This window comes from Loxodonta africana, chromosome 2 (assembly GCF_030014295.1).
Source record: "Loxodonta africana isolate mLoxAfr1 chromosome 2, mLoxAfr1.hap2, whole genome shotgun sequence".
Taxonomy (NCBI): Eukaryota; Metazoa; Chordata; class Mammalia; order Proboscidea; family Elephantidae; genus Loxodonta; species Loxodonta africana.
In genome coordinates, this window is record NC_087343.1 from 79947998 (window position 1) to 79972138 (window position 24141).

Sequence of the window (24141 nt, forward strand, 5' to 3'; positions counted from 1 at the left end):
GAGCTGCCCACAAAGTCTCATGTGTCTACTTGAGCTAAGCAGCACACTCCTCACCAGGATCATTTTATGTCTTATAGTCCAGTCTAATCTTTGTCTGAAGAGTTGGCTTCAGGAATGGTTTTAATTTTGGGCTAACAGACAGTCTGGGGGCCATGAACTCTGGGGTCCCTCCAGTCTCAGTTAGACCACTGAGTCTGGTCTTTTTACTAGAATCTGAGGTCTGCATACCACTTTTCTCCTGTTCCATCAGGGACTTTCTGTTGTGTTCCCTGTCAGGGCAGTCGGTGGTGGTAGCCAGGCACCATCTAGTTCTGGCTTCAGGCTAACAGAGTCTCTGGCTTATGTGGCCCTTTCTGTCTCTTGGGCTCATATTTTCCTTGTGTCTTTGCAGTTCTTCATTCTCCTTTGCTTCAGGTGGGTTGAGACCAATTGATGCATCTTAGATAGCTGCTTGCTAGCATTGAAGATCCCAGATGCCACTCACCAAAGTGGGATGCAGAAAGGTTTCTTAACAAATTTTATTATGCCAGTTGACCTAGATGTCCCCAGAAACCATGGTCCGAAGAGCCCTGACCCTGCTACTCTGTCCCTCAAAGTGTTTGGCTATAGTCAGGAAACTTCTTAGCTTTTGGTTTAGTCCAGTTGTGCTGACTTCCCCTGTATTGTCACACGCTTTTTAAAAGAAAGTTTGGACCAAGTGGGATTCATACCAGGTATGCAGGGATGGTTCAACATTAGAAAAACAATTAATGTAATCCACCACATTAATAAAACAAAAGACAAGAATGACATAATTTTATCAATTGATGCAGAAAAGGCATTTGACAAAGTTCAGCAGTCATTCATCATAAAAACTCTCAGCAAATAGGAATAGAAGGAAAATTTCTCAACATAATAAAGGGCATTTATACAAAGCCAACAGCCAACATCACCCTAAATGGAGAGAGCCTGAAAAACATTCCCACTGAGATCGGGAACCAGACAAGGATGCCCTTTATCACCACTCTTATTCAACATTGTGCTGGAAGTCCTAGCCAGAGCAATTAGGCTAGATAAAGAAATAAAGGGCTTCCAGATTGACAAGGAAGAAGTAGAAGTATCTCTATTTGCAGATGACATGATCTTATACACAGAAAACCCTAAGGAATCCTCCAGAAAACTACTGAAACTAATAGAAGAGTTCAGCAGAGTATTGGAATATGATATACAAAAATCAGTTGGATTCCTCTACACCAACAAAAAGAACATCGAAGAGAAAATCACCAAATCAATGCCATTTACAGTAGCCACCAAGAAGATAAAATACTTAGGAATAAATCTTACCAAAGATGTAAAAGACCTATACAAAGAAAACTACAGTACACTTTTGCAAGAAACCAAGAGACTTACATAAGTGGAAGAATATACCTTGCTCATGGATAGGAAGACTTAACATTATAAAAATGTCTATTCTACCAAAAGCGATCTATACATTTAATGCAATTCCAATCCAAATCCCAACGACATTCTTCAATGAGATGGAGAAACAAATCACCAACTTCATATGGAAGGGAAAGAGGCCCCCAATAAATAAGGCATTAGTGAAAAAGAAGAACAAAGTGGGAAACCTTACTTTACCTGATTTTAGAACCTATTTTACCACCACAGTAGTCAAAACAGCCTGGTACTGGTACAACAACGGACACATGGACCAATGGAACAGAACTGAGAATCCAGACATAAATCCATCCACATATGAGCAGTTGATATTTGACAAAGGCCCCAAAACAGTTAAATGGGGAAAAGACAGTCTTTTTAACAAGTGGTGCTGGCATAACTGGATATCCTTCCAGAAAAAAATGAAACAAGACCCATACCTCACTCCATGCACAAAAACGAACTCAAAGTGGATCAAAGACCTAAATATAAAATCTAAAACAATAAAGATCATGGAAGAAAAAATAGGGACAACGTTAGGAGCCCTAATACATGGCATAAACAGTATACAAAACATAAAGAACGTAAAAGAAAAACTAGATAACTGGGAGCTCCTAAAAATCAAACACCTATGCTCATCCAAAGACTTCACCAAAAGAGCAAAAAGATTACCTACAGACTGGGAAAAAGTTTTTACCTATGACATTTCTGATCAGCGCCTGATCTCTAAAATCTACATGATACTGCAAAAACTCAACTGCAAAAAGACAAATAACCCAATTAAGAAATGGGCAAAAGATAACATGGAGGAACCTGGAAGGCATTATGCTGAGCGAAATTAGTCAGAGGCAAAAGGACAAATATTGTATAAGACCACTATTATAAGATCTTGAGAAATAGTATAAAGTGAGAAGAACACATACTTTGTGGTTACGAGGGAGGGAGGGAGGGAGGGTGGGAGAGGGTTTTTTACTGATTAGTTAGTAGATAAGAACTACTTTAGGTGAAGGGAAGGACAACACTCAATACACAGAAGGTCAGCTCAAATGGACTGGACCAAATGCAAAGAAGTTTCCGGGATAAACTGAATGCTTCAAAGGTCAGCGAAGCAAGGGCGGGGGTTTGGGGACTATGGCTTAAGGGGACTTCTAAGTCAATTGGCAAAATAATACTATTATGAAAACATTCTGCATCCTACTTTGAAATGTGGCATCTGGGGTCTTAAATGCTAACAAGCGGCCATCTAAGACGCATCAATTGGTCTCAACCCACCTGGATCAAAGGAGAATGAAGAACACCAAGGTCACACGACAACTACGAGCCCAAGAGACAGAAAGGGCCACATGAACCAGAGACTTACATCATCCTGAGACCAGAAGAACTAGATGGTGTCCGGCCACAACTGATGACTGCCCTGACAGGGAGCACAACAGAGAACCCCCGAGGGAGCAGGAGATCAGTGGGATGCAGACCCCAAATTCTCATAAAAAGACCAGATTTAATGGTCTGACTGAGACTAGAAGAATCCCGGCGGTCATGGTCCCCAAACCTTCTGTTGGCCCAGGACAGGAACCATTCCCGAAGACAACTCATCAGACATGGAAGGGACTGGACAATGGGTTGGAGAGAGATGTTGATGAAGAGTGAGCTACTTGTATCAGGTGGACACTTGAGACTGTGTTGGCATCTCCTGTCTGGAGGGGAGATAGGAGGGTAGAGAGGGTTAGAAACTGGCAAAATTGTCATGAAAGGAGAGACCGGAAGGGCTGACTCATTAGGGGGAGAGTAAGTGGGAGTATGGAGTAAGGTGTATATAAACTTATATGTGACAGACTGACTTGATTTGTAAACATTCACTTAAAGCTCAATAAAAATTATTTAAAAAAAATAAAAGAAAAGAAATGGGCAAAAGATATGAGTAGACACTTCACTAAAGAAGACATTCAGGTAGCTAACAGATATATGAGGAAATGTTCACGATCATTAACCATTATAGAAATACAGATCAAAACTACAATGAGATTTCATCTCACTCCAACAAGGCTGGCATTAATCCAAAAAACACAAAATAATAAATGTTGGAGAGGCTGTGGAGAGATTGGAACACTTCTACACTGCTGGTGGGAATGTCAAATGGTACAACCACTTTGGAAATCAATGTGGCGCTTCCTTAAAAAGTTAGAAATAGAACTACCATATGATCCAACAATCCCACTCCTTGGAATATATCCTAGAGAAATAAGAGCCTTTACACGAACAGATATATGCACACCCATGTTTACTGCAGCACTGTTAACAATAGCAAAAAGATGGAAGCAACCAAGGGGCCCATCAATGGATGAATGGATAAATAAATTATGGTATATTCACACAATGGAATACTACTCATCTATAAAGAACAGTGAGGAATCTGTGAAACATTTCATAACATGGAGGAACCTGGAAGGCATTATGCTGAGTGAAACTAGTTAGTTGCAAAAGGACAAATATTGTATAAGACCACTATTATAAGAACTTGAGAAATGGTTTAAACAGAGAAAAAAACATTCTTTTGTGGTTACGAGAGGGGGGAGGGAGGGAGGGTGGGAGAAAGGTACTCACTAATTAGATAGTAGATAAGAACTACTTTAGGTGAAGGGAAAGACAGCACACAATAGAGGGGAGGTGAGCACAATTGGACTAAACCAAAAGCAAAGCAGTTTCCTGAATAAACTGAATGCTTCGAAGGCCAGCGTAGCAGGGGCAGGGGTCTGGGGACCATGGTTTCAGGGGAGATCTAAGTCAATTTGCATAATAAAATCTATAAACAAAACATTCTGCATCCCACTTTGAAGAGTGGTGTCTGGGGTCTTAAATGCTAGCAAGCAGCCATCTAAGATGCATCACTTGGTCTCAACCCACCTGCATCAAAGGAGAATGAAGAACACCAGGAACACAAGATGATTATGAACCCAAGAGACAGAAAGGGCCACATGAACCAGCGACTACATCATCCTGAGACCTGAAGAACTAGATGGTGCCCGGCTACAACCGATGACTGCCCTGACAGGCAACACAACAGAGAACCCCTGAGGGAGCAGGAGAGCAGCAGGATGCAGACCCCAAATTCTCGTAAGACCAGACTTAACGGTCTGAGACTAGAAGGACCCTGGTGGTCATGGCCCCCAGAACTTCTGTTGCCCCAGGACAGGGCAGGAACCATTCCCGGGATGCTGGTGAGGAGTGAGCTTCTTGGATCAGGTGGACACTTGAGACTATGTTGGCATCTCCTGCCTGGAAAGGAGATGAGAGGGTGGAGGAGGTTAGAAGCTGGCAAAAAGGACATGAAAAGAGAGAGTGGAGGGAGAGAGCAGGCTGTCTCATTATTATTATTATTTTTTTAATGAGACAGCCCGCTCTCTCCCTCCACTCTCTCTTTTCGTGTCTCATTAGGGGGAGAGTAATTGGGAGTGTGTAGCAAGGTGTATATGGGTTTTTGTGTGAGAGACTGACTTGATCTGTAAACTTTCACTTAAAACACTAAAAAAAATTTCACTTAAAGCACAATAAAAATTATTTTTAAAAAAAGAAACTTTGAAGTTCTAGGAGGTGTTCTGAATACAATAAATAATTGTTAAGGTGTTCTGAATACAATAAATAATACTTTGCCATATATTTGTTTCTTCATTGATAAGGAAACGTTTTGAATTTAACGTCTCCAATTTTGTGCACAATAATTAGAAGAGAAAAACTGACAACTTTGAAAGAAGAACTGAAATTTCATAGCTTTTATTAAAATGAAACACATTTTATGGATAAACAAAATGTGGTATATACATACAATGGAGAACTACTCAGTTATAAAGAGAAACTTCTGAACATGCTATCACATGGATGAACCTTGAAAACATTGTGTTAAGTGAAACACCAAAAAACCAAACCACTGCTGTCAGTCGATTCCGACTCATAGCGACCCTAGCCAGAAACAAAAGAACGAATACTATATGATCCCACTTACATCAATTATCCAGAATAGGTAAATCCATCAAAACAAGATTAGCAGTTATCAGGGGCTGAAGGAAGGAGGGAATGAGGAATTAAAAAAAAAAAAAAAACTTCATAAATTCACAAGAACATAAAACCAGATAACCTTTGTTGTATTTGAAGTTTAATTTTGGAGTCAGAATTTGTTAGACTTGTTTCTGTATTATTTCATTTTTAAAAAGAATCAGCCAGGAAGTATTACAATTGCATGATCGATATCAAATGAGAAATTAAAAAGAGTGATTTTATTCTAAAGAAGATTCTGGAAGCCCATTTAGAAATGATCTCATACTGAAATTCCAGTAATATTAGTTACAAACTCAACCTCCACATTTCTCAAAATTGTATAAAGAATTGGCGGAGTATGACCTGGGAGTTTATTAATAGATTGTAGATTTCTCAGGAAGTTTCAGGTAAAACCAAATCATAACCCAGCGCACACCACCCCTGAAGGCGGGTTTTTCCCAGACCTGCCCAAACCAGGGCAAGGTTGAGAACCTGGGGCAATTTGCCCAGCGAACCGCCCTCCAGCCCGTCCAACCTGCCCACATCCTTCCCGCGCCCTGGGCCTGGAGCCCGGCCCCGTGCTTTGGCGACCCCGGGAGCCGACATGGGTCCGGGCGGGCGCGCCCCGGGTGGCGGGGCTGCGGCCAGGGGGCTCCTGCTTGGGACGGCCGCTGCCGCGAAGCGGCTTAAGCAAGACCTGAGGGTTGTGGCGGCCCGGCCCTGGCGAAGCCTGTCCGGGATCCCAAAGCAGGCGGGGCCTCCGGAGGAGGAAGCCGAGGCCGGACACGAGCTCTGTGAGTCCCGAGAACAAAGTCTCGGAAAATCAAGCGGCGGCGGCGGTGGTGGACGGTGGGCGGTGCGCGGTGGGCGCTGAGGGCGGGCCCGGCCGAAGGGACTTGAGATGGTGCCCAGTGCAGTGCTTCTGGACGCTAGCGGGAAGGAAGTTCATGAGATGAGTTGCCCTGGGGACCTGCAGTGACGCATCCGCCACCACCAAATTCCTTCTGGACAGGTTTTCAACTTTGGAATCCACGCTCACCCAAGTTTTGGTTCATATTTCCCCCTGTATTGAGGATGGAAAGGAAGTATCACTTTCGGCTTAACAAAGAAGATTATTAAATAAATGATTAAGCCCTTTTGCAAATAAGGAAAAGAGTTTCATGTGCCCTGTCTCCTATATCCTGAGTCATGCGCTGATTTATTGTTTGACTTTAAACAAGTCACTTAACCTTTCTGTACTTGGGTATTTTCTAGCATGGTGTGGATCATCTGTGCCTTGGGAATAGATTTACACCATAAACTGGGCACACTCTGGAAGAGTCCTCGAAAGCTGAGAATGATTGAAGTCCAAGTCTGCTGGATAGGGCCGCCTCACTTCCTAAAGATCAGCCTTGAGGCAGTGTACCAGTGACTTAATATAATGTGCAATTAGTTTGTTCATTCACTCTTGATTTTTTTATCTGCTAGACATGTACTAGGTGTGGAGATGCAGAGAGGATATAACAGCTCCTAAGAAGATGACAATGAAGCTCACACTCTAGTTGTGTTGAAGGGTTGATAGACAACAAAACAAATAAGCAAATAAAAAGATAATTTGAGGTAGCAGTAAATGCTGTAAGGGCCATAAAACAGGATGATGTGACTGGGGACGAACTTAGATTTGGTGGTCAACTAAGGCTGCATATTTGAGCAGATACTGATAGGAAGGAACCAGGCATGGAAAGTTCAGGAGGAAGAGTATTCCAAGTAGGAGTGATAGCAAATGCAAGGCAGGAACGAAATTGATACATTCTAGGAACAGAAAGAAGACCAGCCTGGAGCATAAGGAGTGAAGGGAAGAGTAAATGAGGTTGGGGAGGTAGGCAGGGCCAGTTCATCGACATCTTGTGGCCCTAGTAAAGAAGCTTAGATTTTTTTCTGAGTGTAATTGGAGGCTCTTAGATGGTTTTAGAAAGGAGAAATGCGCTGTAATTTTTGTTTTTAAAAGATCACTCTGATTGCAGTGTGGAGAAGAGGTTGTAGTGAGGCAGGAGAAGAAGCAGAAAAAACCAGCTGGGAGAGTTTTGGAGGAGTCAAGGCAAACATTTGTGGTACCTTATTTTTTTTTTTAGGCTATGGAAGTAATGGTGGAGGGGGGAAGTGGGCTAATTTGGGATGTATTTTAGAGGTAGAGGTTTTGTTGCTGAATTAGATAAGATAAAGAAAAAGATTCCTATGCTGGGGTAACTGGATGGATGATGGGGACTTTACTGAGTTGGGAAAGACAGGGAGGATGGGTTTTTGTGTTTTGAGGAGGGGCGTGGAATCAAGAGTCTGTTTCGGCTATATTATTTTGAGCAGCTTCTTAAACACCAAATGGAGATGAGAAGTAGGCTGTTGAATAGTAATGACTGAAATTAAGCGGAGAGGTCTGTATTGGAGGTATCAACTTGAGAGTCGCTGGCGTACATTGAAACCATAGAACTAGATAATCTAAGAAGAGTGTGAGAATGGAGAAAGAAAAAAAGGTCAAGAATCAAGCTCTGTTTGAACAGACACAAAGGCACCAGCTGAGAAGACTAAAAAGGAGTGTGGCATCACAAAGGCAAAAGCAAAATGTTTCAAGGAGAGAGTGGCCACCACTTATATCAGCATCTGCAAACAGGTGCAGTAAGATGAGGACTGAGATGCGTCTGGTACATTTGGCAATGTGGAGGTCAGTGATGACATTGGCAAGGGCATGCTGGGAATGAATGCCCAGAAGGACTGGGCTGAGAGAGGATGTAGAGTTAACAGCCCTGAGCTGGACATCAGAAAACTTGGGTTCTGCCACAAACTAACTCTGTGGCAGTGATTTCTCTGGGCCTCAGATACTTCATCTAGAATATGGACACATTGGGTGGAGTGATGTCTGAGGCTCCTTACAGTGTGAATACTTTATGTCCTGTTTGGATAAGTAGAGGGATGAACAACACAGGAGGTAATTGCAGCTACTCTCTTATATCACTCTCCATTCAGGGACTGTAAATTACTCTGGGGGCAATAGTTTTCTGACTTGCAACCACTAGCAGTTTCCACAGGTTTCTGGTAATAAGAAATTTCCCTAACAGAAAATCACACAAACTTGAATTGTATCGCTCACGTGTGTAGAAGGTTTTTCTATACTCAACTCTGTGTTGTCTGCAGTACTCTAGCTCAGCATTTTGCACCAAGCAGCACTCAGTAAATATTTGCATAAAATTGCGTTGTTTCTGAATTGTTTTTGAGTTGTTTGTGTGTACCTTATTTCCTAAACCAGAAGCCAACTACTGAGACATACAGTTGCCTCCCAAACACTCATTTTCCCCTTCTTTCATTACAAAAGAACTCCTGATTTTTAGCTGGACGTAAGGCCACCTGGAACAAAGTCTACGTTCTCCACTTTCTCTTGGAGCCATGTGTAGCTGTGTAGTTGAGGGCGGCAGATCAGAAGTTAGCGTGTGTAACTCCTGGAAAGTGTCATTAAAGAGAAGATATATTCCTGTCTTTGCTCCTTCCTTCTTCCTGCTGGCTGTCCTTCAGCCATAATGATAGGAGCTCCAACAGCCACCTTGAACCATTAGGTGACTTGGGGAATGCAAGTTATGTTTGGTGGAGCTAAAAGATAGAAAAAGCCTGCATCCCAGAAACTATGAAGTAATTTAGACTGACTGCCTCAAGACTTCTTAAGTATAAGAGAAAAAGAAACTTCTATCTTGTTTAAGCAATAGTGGACAGGTTTCAGCAGAGCTTCTAGACTAAGAGAGACTGGGAAGATGGACCTGGTGATCTACTTCTAAAAAAATTGGCCAGTAGAACCTTATGACTAGCAGCAGAGCATTGTCTGATATAGTGCCAAAAGATGAGCCCCTCAGGTTGGAAGGCACTCAAAATGCAACTGGTGAAGAGCTGCCTCCTCAAAGTAGAGTCGACCTTAATGACGCGGATGGAGTAAAGCTTTTGGAACTTTCATTTGCTGATGTGGCACAACTCAGAATGAGAAAAACACAGCTGCAACATTCATTAATAAGTAGAATGTGGACTCTACGAAGTATGAATCTAGGAAAATTAGAAGTTGTCAAAAATGAAATGGAATGCTTGAAGACAGATATCCTAGGGATTAGTCAGCTGAAATGTACTGGTATTGGCCATTTTGAATCAGACAATCATATGGTCTACTCTGCCGAGAATGACACATTGAGGAGAAATGGCATCACAGTCATTGTCAAAAAGAACATTTTAAGGTCTATCCTGAAGTACAACTTTGTCAGTGATATGATAATATCCATACACCTACAAGGAAGGCCAGTTAATATGACTGATTTTCAAATTTGTGCATTAACCATTAATGCCAAAGATGAAGAAATTGAAGATTTTACTAACTTCTGCAGCCTGAAATTGATCAAACATGCAATCAAGATACATCGGTAATTACTGGTGATTCAAATGAGAGATTTGGAAACCAAGAACAATTGGTAGTTGGAAAATATGGCCTTGGTGATAGAAACACTGTTGGATATCACATAGTAGAATTTTGCAACAACAACGGCCTATTCATTAGAAATACCTTTTTTCAACACCATAAATGGTGACTATACATGTGGACTTCACCAGATGGAATACATAGGAATCAAATTGACTACATCTGTGGAAAAAGATGATGGGAAAGCTCAATATCATCAGTCAGAACAAGGCAAGTGGCTGACTGTTGAACAGACCATCAATTGCTCATATGCAAATTCAAGTTGAAGCTAAAGAAAATTAGAACAAGTCCATAAGAGCCAATATACAACCTTGAGTATATCCCACCTGAATTTAGAGACCATCTCAGTAATAGATTTGACACACTGAACACTAATGACCAAAGACCAGATGAGTTGTGGGATGATATCAAGGACGTTGTACATGAAGAAAGCAGAAAGTCATTAAAAATACAGGAAAGAAGATAAAGACCAAAATAGATGTCAGAAGAGACTCTGAAACTTGCTTTTGAATGTACAGTAGCTAAAGCTAAAGGAAGAAATGGTGAAGTAAAAGAGTTGAACAGAAGATTTCAAAGGGCAGTTTGAGAAGACAAAGTATTATAATGAAATGTGTAACTTGGAGTTAGAAAACCAAAAGGGAAGAACACACTCGGCATTTCTCAAGCTGAGAACTGAAAAATTCAAGCCTGGAGTTGCAATATTGAAGGATTCTGTGGGGGAAGTATTGAACAACACAGGAAGTATCAAAAGAAGGTGGAAGGAATACACAGAGTCACTATACCCAACCATTTCACGAGGTAGCATATGATCAAGAACCTATGGTATTGAAGGAAAAGTCCAAGCTGCACTGAACACATTGGCGAAAAACAAGGCTTAAGGAATTGACAGAATACCAATTGAGATGTTTCAACAAATGGATGCCACACTGGAAACATTCACAGGTCTGTGCCAAAAAATTTGGAAGACAACTACCTGGCCAACCAACTGCAAAAAAATCTATGTTTGTACCCATTTCAAAGAAAGGTAATCCAACAGAATGCAGAAATTATCAAACAATATGATCAATATCACATGTAAGTAAAATTTTGCTGAAGATAATTCAGAAATGTTTACAGCAGTAAACATTGACAGAGAACTGCCAGAAATTCAGGCCACATTCAGAATAGGACATGGAATGAGGGATGTCATTGCTGATGTTAGATGAATCTTGGCTGAAAGCAGAGAATACCAGAAAGATGTTTATCTATGTTTCATTGACTATGCAAAGGCATCCACCTATGTGGATCATAACAAATTATGGATAACATTGCGAAGAACAGGAATCCCGGAACACTTAATTGTGCTCGTGTGGAACCTGTACATAGCCCAAGAGGCAGTCATTTGAACAAAACAATGGGATACTGCATGGTTTAAAATCAGGAAAGATGTGTCAGGTCGTATCCTTTCGCCATGCTTATTCAGTCTGTATGCCAAGCAAATAATCAGAGAAGCTTGACTATATGAAGAAGAATGCAGCATCAGGATTGTAGGAAGATTCATTAACAGCCTGCAATATGCAGATGGTACATCCTTGTTTACTGAAAGCAAAGAGGACTTGACGAAGTTACTGATGAAGATCAAAGACTACGGCCTTCAATATGAATTACACCTCAACATAAAGAAAACACAAGCCCTCGCAACTAGACCAATAAACACTGTCATGATAAATGGAGACAATATTGAAGTTGTCAAGGATTTCATTTTATTTGGATCCACAATCATGGAAACAGCAGTCAAGAAATCAAACGACATATTGCATCGGGCAAATCTGCTGCAAAAGACCTCCTCAAAGTGTTAAAAAGCAAAGATGTCACTTTGAGGACTAAGGTGTGCCTGATCCAAACCATGGTATTTTCAGTTGCCTTTTTTCATATGAGTACAAAAGCTGGACAATGAGTAAGGAAGACCAAAGAAGAATTGATGTCTTTGAATTGTGGTGTTGACAAAGAATATTGAATGTACCATAGACTCCCAAAAGAATGAACAAATTTATCTTGGCAGAAGTACAGTCAGAATATTCCTTAGAAGCAAGGATGGTGAGACTTCGCCTCACATACTTTGGACATGTTATCAGGAAGGACCAGTCCCTGGCACTTAATGAAACCCAACTCTATGGCACGTATCAAAAATAACATTGTGAGTTTTCTGCTACTTGCGATTAAACTTTAACTTAAATATTGTAAGCTTCTCCAGGGCAGGGACAGTGGCTTGTTTATACTCTCAACATCCCTAATTCATTATATGCTTAATAGTTTCTCCTGAACCAAATGGGGATAATAGTATCTTTCATTCTCTTATTTCCTCGGTATCACAAAGTTAAATAAGTGCTCTGCAGGGTTTCAGGAATATACACTTATGTGAGTACAACTTGTTGTTGATAAAGAAGTAGAATTGATGTGTTTCTTAGTTTAAGCAAGAGATGTTGTGATTATTGTATATTTACAACTCCAGTTCCTGCATATTTCAAATTCAAATAAAAAAAAAAAGATTTGAGGGCGTTTATAATAAAACACATACGCCAAAGGCATTTAACCAAATGTAAGAGAGTTCAGAATCTTTGTAGAGGAGGAGGAAAATAATATATCATTAATATAGCTGGGTACCAAATTTAACTCTGAATATTCTGACAGGCAGGGAAAAGAAAAAGAGGGTTAAGTTCCACAGCTCTCATTGTTACAGGAGAGACAAGCTGATGCCCAAAGTAAAATATCGAAAGGGTGCTACACTAGGAAATCCAAAATTTGCTTCTGGGAGTCAAGATTGCCTGCCATACAACTGAGAGTTTACGGAATCTTGTATAGATTTTTTTTTTGTATAGATAGTAAACTCATACCTTACCCATGTATTCAACAAGGATTTGAATAGAGGCTGAGAGGTTGTCAATTCCAGACTGAGTTCTCACTCTTTTTCCTTCTCTTGTGCTTGCAGGACAGTTATTCTGTATTGCTAGCCAAATAATAATAAAATAATAAATAATAATAAATAATAAAAAAATAATAATAGCTATCATGTATTGACCAATTGCTATGTTCAGGCGCAGAAGTGGAGCAGGTGGCAGTTAAGTTTAATCTCAGAATTAGAATTCTGACCAACTAAGCTGGACAATGAATAAGGAAGACAGAAGAAGAATTGACACCTTTGAATTGTGGTGTTGGCGCAGAATATTGAATATACAATGGACTGCCAAAAGAATGAACAAATTTGACTTGGAAGAGGTACAACCAGAATGCTTCTTAGAAGCAAAGATGGCAAGACTATGTCTTACATACTTGGGACATATTGTCAGGAGAAATCAGTCCCTGGAGAAGAACATCATGCTTGGTAAAGTACAGGGTCAACAAAAAAGAGGAAGACCTGGAACGAGATGGATTGACACAGTAGCTGCATCAGTGGGCTCAAGCATAACAATGATTGTGGGCATGGCGCAGGACCAGGCAGTGTTTTGTTCTCTTGTACATAGAGTTGCTATGAGTCGGAACCGACTTGACAGCACCTGACAACAGCAACAGTCCAATAGGGATGAGAGTAGCAAGAAAAACAAGGGAGTTTGCATAGAAGTGATTTCAAGAATGGATCATGGAATCTAAATTGGTTAAGAAGGGAAGTAAGGACATAGGAATAAATAATATGAAAAGGTGGTGAGAATCAGAGGACTTGATGAGGTTGCAGAATTTCTGGACTGGGAGAACAAGATAGGGTAGGTGAGCTGAATAGATGAAGAGGTGGTAGTTGGAGAATGGGATTCTTAAAGTGAAGATTTCAGAGGTAGTGCAGTTTTTCATGATGATTAGGTCAAGAGTATGACTCTGAAATTGGGTGGCCGAGGTCAGGTGAGGGAAAGATTATTAGAGGTGAGGGAGTCAGGAAACTGAGAGGCCAAGATTTTGGATTAATCATCTACAAAGATGTTGAAGTCACCTGGAAGGATAACAAGAGTAGGAGTAGGCTTCTTAAAACCAAGCAATAGTTTAGCTTAACTAGTAAAGAATGCCTTGAGCATTGTGCTTTTTTAAGATCTGTCTATACAAGATCAAATTGACAACAGCAACTCAAAAGACAGGAAACTTAGGGGGCAGTAAGTTTATGTTAATGGAAGAGGACCATCTTGTTGAAGGAGAGTGAGAATGTTTGTACAACTTGAAAAATGTAGTCAATATCACTGAATTGTACATGTAGAAGTTGTCAAATTGCTGTGTGTTTTGCTGTGTGTATTCTCAAAAACAACAATAAAAATTAAATTAATTAATTAAAAAAGTAAAATAAAGCCCTCAGAAGAACTTCCTACAGTATAGCTGCTAACCCAGTTCTCCCCTGGAAGAGACAAGGAATGATCTTCTAGAGGAGACAGAGAGTATGGCCCTGCCAACACCCTGAATTTGAACTCCAGAACTGTGAGACAGTAAATTTCTGTTCTTATAAGCCACCCTGTTTGTGGTGTTTTGTTTGGGCAGCCCTAAGAAACTAATACAGTGTGAAACTACTTTAATCTCCTTTAATATAAATGAGAATAAAACGCGTTCATCCTGTTTTGCTTTTGTGTGTGTATTTATATGACATGCTGCATTTTAAGGTTTTGTTCTTGCAGGCCTGGCTTCTGTTCAGAGTTCTTCAGACAGCAATTTTACCTCTCTAAGTTTGTATGGGGCTTTTGGGATCCTCCCTGCCTCATCTTGTACAATACTTTTCACAGTGCCCCTGGGAAGTCCTCCCCAGTTACTCCACAAATCCCAAGCTTTTTATGTGGACTATACATATGGACCACAGCCATTATGTGGTATGTGAATCTTTTATATTGGCATATTGCTTTCTAGATTCCAAAGGATCTTACTTTCTGTTTCTCTAATTTCAGGGGTTCCCAGCCTCTGGAAACCCTGGTGGTGTAATGGTTAAGTGCTACGCTGCTAACCAAAAGGTCAGCAGTTTGAATCTACCAGCTGCTCCTTGGAAACCCTATGGGCAGTTCTACTTTGTCTTATAGGGTCGATAGGAGTCAGAATCGACTCGATGGCAACAGGTTTTTTGGTTTTCAGCCTCTGAGGATGAGGGTCACTTTCTAATGTGGCAAAGTTTAGTGGAGCCTAACCTGAATATAATTACTCTTTTTATATCTCTGAATGGAAAAAACTCAACATGACAAAAACTTAATGTGATATTTCTTTGACCATAAGGCCATAAAAGTAGAAATCAATAACAGAAAAAGCAGGGAAAAGAAATCAAACACTTGAAAACTGAACAATACCCTGCTCAAAAAAGACTGGGTCATAGAAGACATTAAGGATGGAATAAAGAAATTCATAGAATCCAATGAGAATGAAAACACTTCCTGTTAGAACCTTTGGGACACAGTGAAAGCAGTGCTCAGAGGTCAATTTATATCAATAAATGCACACATCCAAAAAGAAGAAAGGGCCAAAATCAAAGAATTATGGCAACAACTTGAACAAATAAAAAGAGAGCAACAAAAGAAACCCTCAGGCACCAGAAGAAAGCAAAAAATAAAAATTAGAGCAGAATTCAATGAAATAGAAAACAGAAAAACAATTGAAAGCATTAACAAGACCGAAAGCTGTGTCTCTGAGAAAATTAACAAAATTGATAAACCATTGGCCAAACAGACAAAAGAAAAACAGGAGAGGAAGCAAATAACCCAAATAAGAAATAAGATGGGTGATATTACACCAGACCCAACTGAAATGAAAAAAATCATATCAGATTACTACAAAAAATTACACTTTAACAAATTTGAAAACCTAGAGGAAATGGATAAATTCCTAGAAACACACTACCTACCTAAACTAACACAAACAGAGGTAGAACAACTAAATAGACCCATAACAAAAGAAGAGAATGAAAATGTAATAAAAAAACTCCCACCAAAAAAAAAGCCCTAGCCTGGATGGCTTCACTGCACAGTTCTACCAAACTTTCAGAAAAAAGTCAACACCACTACTACTAAAAGTATTTCAAACCATAGAAAAGGACAGAATACTCCCAAACTCATTCTATGAAGCCAGCATATCCCTGATACCAAAACCAGGTAAAGACACCACAAAAAAAAAAAAAAAGAAAGAAAGAAAAGAAAATTACAGACCTATATCCCTCATGAACTTAGATGCAAAAATCCTCAACAAAATTCTAGCCAATAGAATTCAACAACATATCAAAAAAATAATTCACCCTGACCAAGTGGGATTCACACCATGTATGCAGGGATGGTTCAACATTAGAAAAACAATTAATGTAATCCATCATATAAATAAGACAAAAGACAAGAATCATACGATTTTATCAATTGATGCAGAAAAGGTGTTTGACAAAGTTCAACACCAATTCATGATAAAAACTCTCAGCAAATAGGAATAAGAAGGAAAATTCCACAACATAATAAAGGGCATTTATACAAAGCCAACAGCCAACATCAGCCTAAATGGAGAGAGTCTGAAAGCATTCCCCTTGAGATCAGGAACCAGACAAGGATACCCCTTATCACCACTCTTATTCAACATTGTGCTGGAGGCACTAGCCAGAGCAATTAGGCTAGATAAAGAAATAAAGGGCTTCCAGATTGACAAGGAAGAAGTAGAAGTATCTCTATTTGCAGATGACATGATCTTATACACTGAAAACCCTAAAGAATCCTCAAGATAGCTACCATAACTTATAGAAGAGTTCAGCAGAGTGTCAGGGTACACGATCAACATACAAAAATCAGTTGGATCCCTCTACACCAACAAAAAGAACATCGAAGAGGAAATCACCAAATCAATATCATTTACAGTAGCTCCCAAGAAGATAAAATATTTAGGAATAAATTTTACCAGAGAAGTAAAGACCTATACAAAGAAAACTACAAGACACCACTGCAAGAAACCAAAAGAGACCTACATAAGTGGAAAAATATACCTTGTTCATGGATAAGAAGACTTAACATTGTAAAAATGTCTATTCTACCAAAAGTGATCTATAGATACAATGCAATTCCGATCTGAATTCCAACAGCATTTTTTAATGAGATGGAGAAACAAATCACCAACTTCATAGGGAAGAGAAAGAGGCCCCAGATAAGTAAAGCATTACTGAAAAAGAAGAACAAAGTGGGACACCTCACTCTACCTGATTTTAGAACCTGTTATACTGCCACAGTAGTCAAAACAGCCTGGTGCGGGTACAACAACAGACACATAGACTAATGGAACAGAATTGAGAATCCAAACATAAATCCATCCACATATGAGCAGTTGATATTTGACAAAGGCCCAAAGTCAGTTAAATGGGGAAAAGACAGCCTGTTTAACAAATAGTGCTGGCATAACTGGATATCCATCTGCAAAAAACTGAAACAAGACCCATACCTCACACCATGCACAAAAACGAACCAAAATGAATCAAAGACCTAAATATAAAATCTAAAATGATAAAGATCAGGGAAGGAAAAATAGGGACAACGTTAGGAGTCCTAATACATGGCATAAATAGAATTCAAAACATCACTAACAATGCAGAAGAGAAACTAGGTAACTGGGAGCTCCTAAAAATCCAACACCTATGCTCATCCAAAGACTTCACCAAAAGAGTAAAAATATTACCTACAGACTGGGAAAAAGTTTTAGCTATGATGTTTCCAATCAGCACCTGATCTCTGAAATCTACATGATACTGCAAAAACTAACTACAAAAAGACAAATAACCCTGTTAAAAAATGGGCAAAAGATATGAACAGGCACTCCACTAAAGGAGACATTCAGGTAGCTAACAGACACATGAAATGCTCATGATCATTAGCCATTAGAGAAATGCAAGTCAAAACTACAATGAGATTACATCTCACTCCAACAAGGCTGGCATTAATCCAAAAAACACAAAATAATGTTGAAGAGGTTGTGGAGAGTCTAGAGCCCTTATACACTGCTGGTGGGAATGTAAAATGGTACAGCCACTTTGGAAATCAATTTGGAGCTTCCTTAAAAAGCTAGAAATAGAACTACCATACAATCCAGCAATTCCACTCCTTGGAATATATCCTAGAGAAAAAAGAGCCTTTACACAAACAGATATATGCACACCCATGTTCATTGCAGCACTGTTTACAATAGAAAAAAGAAGAAAGCAACCAAGGTGCCCATCAATGGATAAATAAATTATGGTATATCCACACAATGGAATACTACACATTGATAAAGAACAATGATGAAACCGTGAATCATTTCATAACATGGAGGAATCTGGAAGGCATTATGCTGGGTGAAATAGCCAGTAGCAAAAGGACAAATATTATTTAAGACCACTATTATAAATACTGGAGAAATAGTTCAAACACAGAAGAAAATATTCTTTGATGGTTATGAGGCGGGGAGGGAGGGAATGAGGGAGAGGGGTTCTCACTAATTAGATAGTAGACAAGAACTACTTTAGGTGAAGGGAAAGACAACATACAATACAGGAGAGGTCAACACAACTGGACTAAACCAAAAGCAAAGAAGTTTCCTGAGTAAACTGAACGATTCGAAGCCCAGCGTAGCAGGGGCATGGGTTTGGGGACCATGGTTTCATGGGACATCTAAGTCAATTGGCATAATAAAATCTATTAAGAAAACATTCTGCATCTCACTTTGGAGAGTGGTGTCTGGGGTCTTAAATGCTAGCAAGTGGCCATCTAAGATGCATCAATTGTTCTCAACCCACCTGGAGCAAAGGAGAATAAAGAACACCAAGACACAAGGTAATTAAGAGCCCAAGAGACAGAAAGGACACATAAACCAGAGACTACATCAGCCTGAGACCAGAAGAACTAGATGGTATCTGGCTACAACCGATGACTGCCCTGACAGGGAACACAACAGAGAACCCTTGAGGCAGCAGGAGAGCAGTGGGATGCAGATGCCAAATTCTCATAAAAGACCAGATTTAATGGTCTCACTGAGACTAGAAGGACCCCAGTGGTCATGGTCCCCAGACCTTGTGTTAGCCCAAGACAGGAACCATTCCCAAAGCCAACTCTTCAGACGGTTTGGACTGGACAATGGGTAGAAAATGATACTAGTGAAGAATGAGTTTCTTGGGTCAAGTAGACACATGAGACTATGTTGGCATCTCCTGCCTGGAGGGGAGATGAGAGGGCACAGGAGGTCAGAAGCTGGCCGAATGGACATGAAAATACAGAGTGGAGGGAAGGTGTGTGCTATCTCATTAGGGGGAGAGCAATTAGGAGTATATAGCAAGGTTTATATAAATTTTTGTACGAGAGACTGACTTGATTTTTAAACTTTCACTTAAAGCACAGTAATAATTAAAAAAAAAACTTAATATGATAAATAAAATTCCATGAATTCAATTAAAAAAAAAAAGAGTAGGAGTGAGAAAGAAGAGAGCAATCTGGATGATATAAAGAATGAATGTGAACATCTCCCATGAAGATACTCCTCGTCCTTGACTGGACTCGGCAGCATTCTAAAGAGTCTTTGGTAGAGACCTGGGACACTCCTGGCAACCCATCTACAAAGCCTTTCCTAGGTTTTCTTTTTTTTTGAAGATGGTCGATCGCTGATTCTACTTAGCCTCAATTCTGAGTCTATCCCTCAATGTTGGGGTTGTCCCCTGAGAGACATTTAGCTCCGTTACATGATTTAAAAAAGAAAAAAGAAAAAAAAAAAACCTAAAAAATCCTGGGTTCTTCTCTATGCTAGTTAATAATATCTGCCCTCTGGGTGCGCATATGTGTGTTATATATAGTGCTTTTTTAGAGTATGTGTGTTATTATTTGAATTGTGTCCTCCCCAAAATTTATGTTGAAATCTAACCACTGGTACTTATGAACATGACCTTGTTTGGAATAAGGTCTTTGAAGATATAATCAGTTAAGTAATATGAGGTGATACTGGAGTACGGTGGCCCATAATCTAATCCAATATGAGTGCTATCCTTAGAGAAGAACAAGACACAGAGAGACACACGGGGAACGAAAGCCATGGGAAGATGAATCTACAAAGCCAGGGGACAACAAAGAAATGCATGGGTCTGCCAGAAGCTGGAAGAGACAAGGCAGGATCTTTTCCTAGAGCAGACAGAGAGAGCTGGCCCTGCCAACACCCGGAATTTGGACTCCAGAACTGTGAGACAATAACTTTCTGTTCCTACAAGCCACCCTGTTTGTGGTATTTTGTTAGGGCAGCCCTAAGAAACTAATACAGTGTGAACCTACTTTAATCTCCTTTAATATAAATGAGAATATAACGTGTTCATCTTTTTTGCTTTTGTGTGTGTGTTTATATGACGTACTGCATTTTAAGGTTTTGTTCTTGCAGGCTGGCTTCCGTTCAGGGTTCTTCAGACAACAATTTTATCTCTCTAAGCTTGTATGGAGCTTTTGGGCTCCTCCCAGACTAATCTTGTACAATATTTTTTATAAACAGTGTCCCTGGGAAGTCCATATCTGCCCTCTGACCTCCTAGAGCCAGAAACGACATTGCTGACTTCAGGGTGGTCCTCATGCATAATGTTTTATTTGGGACCAGGAACATGTTTAAGGGTCTGAAAACACAGTGCTAGGAGAAAGCGGAATCTTGATACCACGGCTTTATAGAACATTGAGGCAAACTTCCCTTCTCCTCAACTGCAGAATGTGGAAGGCTCCAAGCTGCTGTTGCTGAGTTTTTAGAGTTCCAAGGTTTGCCAATGAGGTTTGCTTTCTCTCTGGCCCCCTTGAGTTCCCTCAGTCATGCTTACTTGCTTTCTTTCAGTGCTGCCAAATGAGAGAAGCTTTCAGAATGCCGCTAAAAGCAATAATTTGGATCTCATGGAGAAGCTGTTTGAAAAGAAGGTTAACATTAATGCTGTGAACAGTGTGAGTAGAAGTTAAAAATATGACAAGCAGCTGTTCCAAGTGGTGGCTTGGGTATACATAGGTCAAATGAAATAATAATCAAAATCAAAATGATTGTGCTGGGTGAGAAGAGGGAGAGCTCCTCTGAGGGCGTTTACACTAAAGGTAGGATCAGGCAGTGGGGAGGGGAGGCTTGGAGGGTTTTCATTTATCTTCTCAGAGGAAATGCATAGGGTCTCTGTGCACACCTGTGCAGAGCCTGTGGGTGGGCAGTGAGGCCAGCTGTCAAGGTTATGGGCCTGGACTTGATCCTGGATTATAGCCTGTGGGTCACTTTGGACTCACATTCTGGAAAGGCAGAGCATCTTTTGCTACACAGTCCGGGTTGTTTTCTCTCCAAGGACGCCCTTTGTGGTTAAGTTCTTGCAAACCGAAATCCAAAGGAAAATAAAAATTTTCATTTTACTGCTTTTAAAATATAGTAGAACAAAAAACCCATTGCTGTTGAGTTGATTCTGACTCAGAGCGACCCTATAGAACAGAATAGAACTGCCTCGTAAGGTTTCCAAGGAGCAGCTGGTGGGTTTGAACTGCTGACCTTTTGGTTAGCAGCCGAACACCTAACCACAGCACCACCAGGGCTCATAAACTATAGTACATCTGCATATTAGGCAATGAGGCCATTTCTGAAACCTGCCTCTTAATTGCTAGCTCTTCAAGTGTATGGATGTTGAGGGGGAAGTCCACCACCAGAAATATGGATTTCCTACTGTTTGGTTTTGTAAGAATTTCCTCAAAGCCCCTCCATTGTTGTTGTGTGCCATTGGGTCAATCTGACTCACAGTGACCCTGTGTGACAGAGTAGAACTGCCCCGTGGGCTGTCCTAGGCTGAAATCTTCTCTCCCACAGAGCCTGTGGTGAGTTTGAATTGCCAGCCTTTCAGTTAGCAGCCAGGTGCTTAACTGAGGCACCAGTAGGGCTCCTGACAGCCCCTCTAGGCGGAGTTTATTAAAATGAAGAGTTTGATGCTGGGTCAATTGCTTCAGAGAATTTGTGCGATGATCCAGGTGAGGGTGGCAAAGGTAGGTTTACGGGGATGCTAAATGAAGCATAAGCTCAAGCCTCCTCGCTTGTGAAGGTCCCTTCTGAAGACCCGGGAGCGACATGTTCCCTCGGTTACATGATTTTGCAAAATCTGCTAAAGTGAGAAATTTTTAGCTGCAATCAGTTAAGCCTGCTGACTCTGGCTTTAAAGAAGTCTTTCCAAATTGTCTAAACTTTGGGTTCCTCAAAACCTGGATCTGTCCCAGGCGTGGAATCATAGAAACTGGAGCGCAGTCTGAACTGCATCTATCGTTGGCAGTGGAAGAAAGCTTCACATTTATGTGTGTGTATGTAAGAGTATGTGTTTATATGTGAGTGTGTGTGAATTTATGTGTGTGTATGTATATAATGCATGTATGTGTGTCTCATGTGTTATGGGTGTGTGTAGTATTCGTGTTCCATAGACATCCTAGAAAGAATAGAATAATAATGAAATTTTGCTGCAAAACAATTAAAAAAAAAACCCATTGCTGTTGAGTCAATTCCGATTCATAGCGACCTTATAGGACAGAGTAGAACTGACCCATAGAGTTTCCAAGGAGCACCTGGTGGATTCAAACTGTGGACCCTTTGGTTAGCAGCAGTAGCTCTTAACCACTATGCCACCAGGGCTTCCAAAAAATTGGGGAGGGGGGGAAGGAAGGAAGAGAAGGAGTGAGAGAGGGAGGGAGGGAAGGAAGGAGATGGGGAGGGAGGGAGGGAGGGAGGGAAGAAGGAAGGAAGGAAGGGAAAATAAGCAAGCATATCTGGAAGTAATAGCTACATAGTTTCAAAAATGTTTGTGTGTTTACATCTCTGAAGATTATTATGACCATGGAAGATTAGTTGTTGAGTAAGATAAATGAAGCAGTAGTCATTTTTCCAAGTGGTAGGAATTAGATTTTCCAATTTACTGTTTCAACCATTTAAAATTTTTGACATACAAAAAAAAAGTTGTAATAAAATCTTTTTTTCACGTACAACTTTCTGATATTTTACCATGCTTTTATGTTAAAGTTCTTGGATAGTACAATCTAGGACACTTTAATTTACCGTTACTGCAGCAAATTGTTACAGACTCCTGGTGAGTTGTATTATACTTTCTAACAACATCTGCTTTATCCTGTTTACAGCAAACTGTTAACATGGCAGAGAGTAGATTAAAATCTGTGATGATAGAGATGGGAAAAAATGTAAATGGTTTTATTGAATTCTCTTGGATGCTATTCTGGCCTGCATCCTTTCTCACAAATAAAGCCAATAGAGGAGCTTATGAGCCCACATTTGACATTCAAGCACAAAACTCTAGATCGCATGCCACGTAAGATAATTCATGTTTTGTCAAACTTAATTTATCACTGGTTTAGCTAGCAAAAGCATCAAATGTTTAAACAGATCTTATATTTTTGCAATAAATTATTTATGAAAAAGAGAATAGTAAATGCATGCCTAGGCATCTTCTTTAGGAGCAAAATTTATCTATAATATTGAAAATATGACACATGTATTACTTACCAACAAACTTCCATTGTCGGAAATGCATTAGGCTCTTTCTGGGCATCCCAGGAGTGCCATCTTGGTGTTCCTTTGAAACAAAAGATAGAGCTGTATAGTTTTCTCTATCTGTGTCTTCCCTTCCTTCTTTCTTTCAAAATCAGTTTATTTGTATTAGTAGTATATACACTCCAAAAAATTGAAGAAGAAAGCCCACGAATGGACTGAACATCTAGGAAAATTATTGCTACGCATTATCGGTGTATTCTAAGCAGAAAATATTTACCGTTATTAATGATTGCATAAAAATACAACTTCGGCTCTCTAAATGAAATCCATCCTATTACCACAGTGACAGGTTATGCAGTGGGTTTCAACTTGAGGCATAGCCTTCAGTGGATTGCCAAATTCTCTGATGTTATCTGATGATTGCTGGAGGCAGGATTCTGCTGGACATAAGTCTCACTACTTTCAAAGGCAGGTGCAAAGAGTGAGCTAAATAATCAAAATACAAACACCTGGCAGAAAATTATGGCCTTTCAAAGAACCAAAACCTGTTGCCATCGAGTTGCTTCTGGCTCATAGTGACCCTGTAGGACATAATAGAACTGCCCCATAGGGTTTCCAAGGCTATAATCTTTACAGAAGTAGACTGTCACATCTTTCTCCCGCAGAGCAGCTGGTGGGTTCAAAATGCCAGCCTTTCAGTGAGCAGCCAAGTGCTTAAGGACTGCACTACCAGGGCTTCTTATTCAAGAACAGGAGTCCCTCAAAGGCTC

The 24141-nt window shown here is 40.2% G+C and overlaps 1 protein-coding gene and 1 long non-coding RNA gene across 2 annotated transcripts in view; one reads left to right on the forward strand and one right to left on the reverse strand.

Annotated features, from left to right (window-relative positions):
* Window positions 1–4868: 4868 nt before the first annotated feature.
* Window positions 4869–24111, reverse strand: LOC111749976 (uncharacterized). Its single transcript, XR_010318752.1, has 3 exons — window positions 23649–24111; window positions 23384–23453; window positions 4869–6508 (listed from the first exon to the last, which is right to left on the reverse strand). It is a non-coding gene; the product is annotated as an uncharacterized LOC111749976 (long non-coding RNA).
* ANKDD1B (ankyrin repeat and death domain containing 1B) overlaps window positions 6050–24141 on the forward strand; it is an 81024-nt gene continuing 62932 nt past the window's right edge. Inside the window, exons 1-2 of the mRNA XM_064273289.1 lie at window positions 6050–6239; window positions 20702–20805. Of these exons, the coding sequence (XP_064129359.1) occupies window positions 6050–6239; window positions 20702–20805 (294 nt within the window). The remainder of the gene's footprint in view (window positions 6240–20701; window positions 20806–24141) is intronic.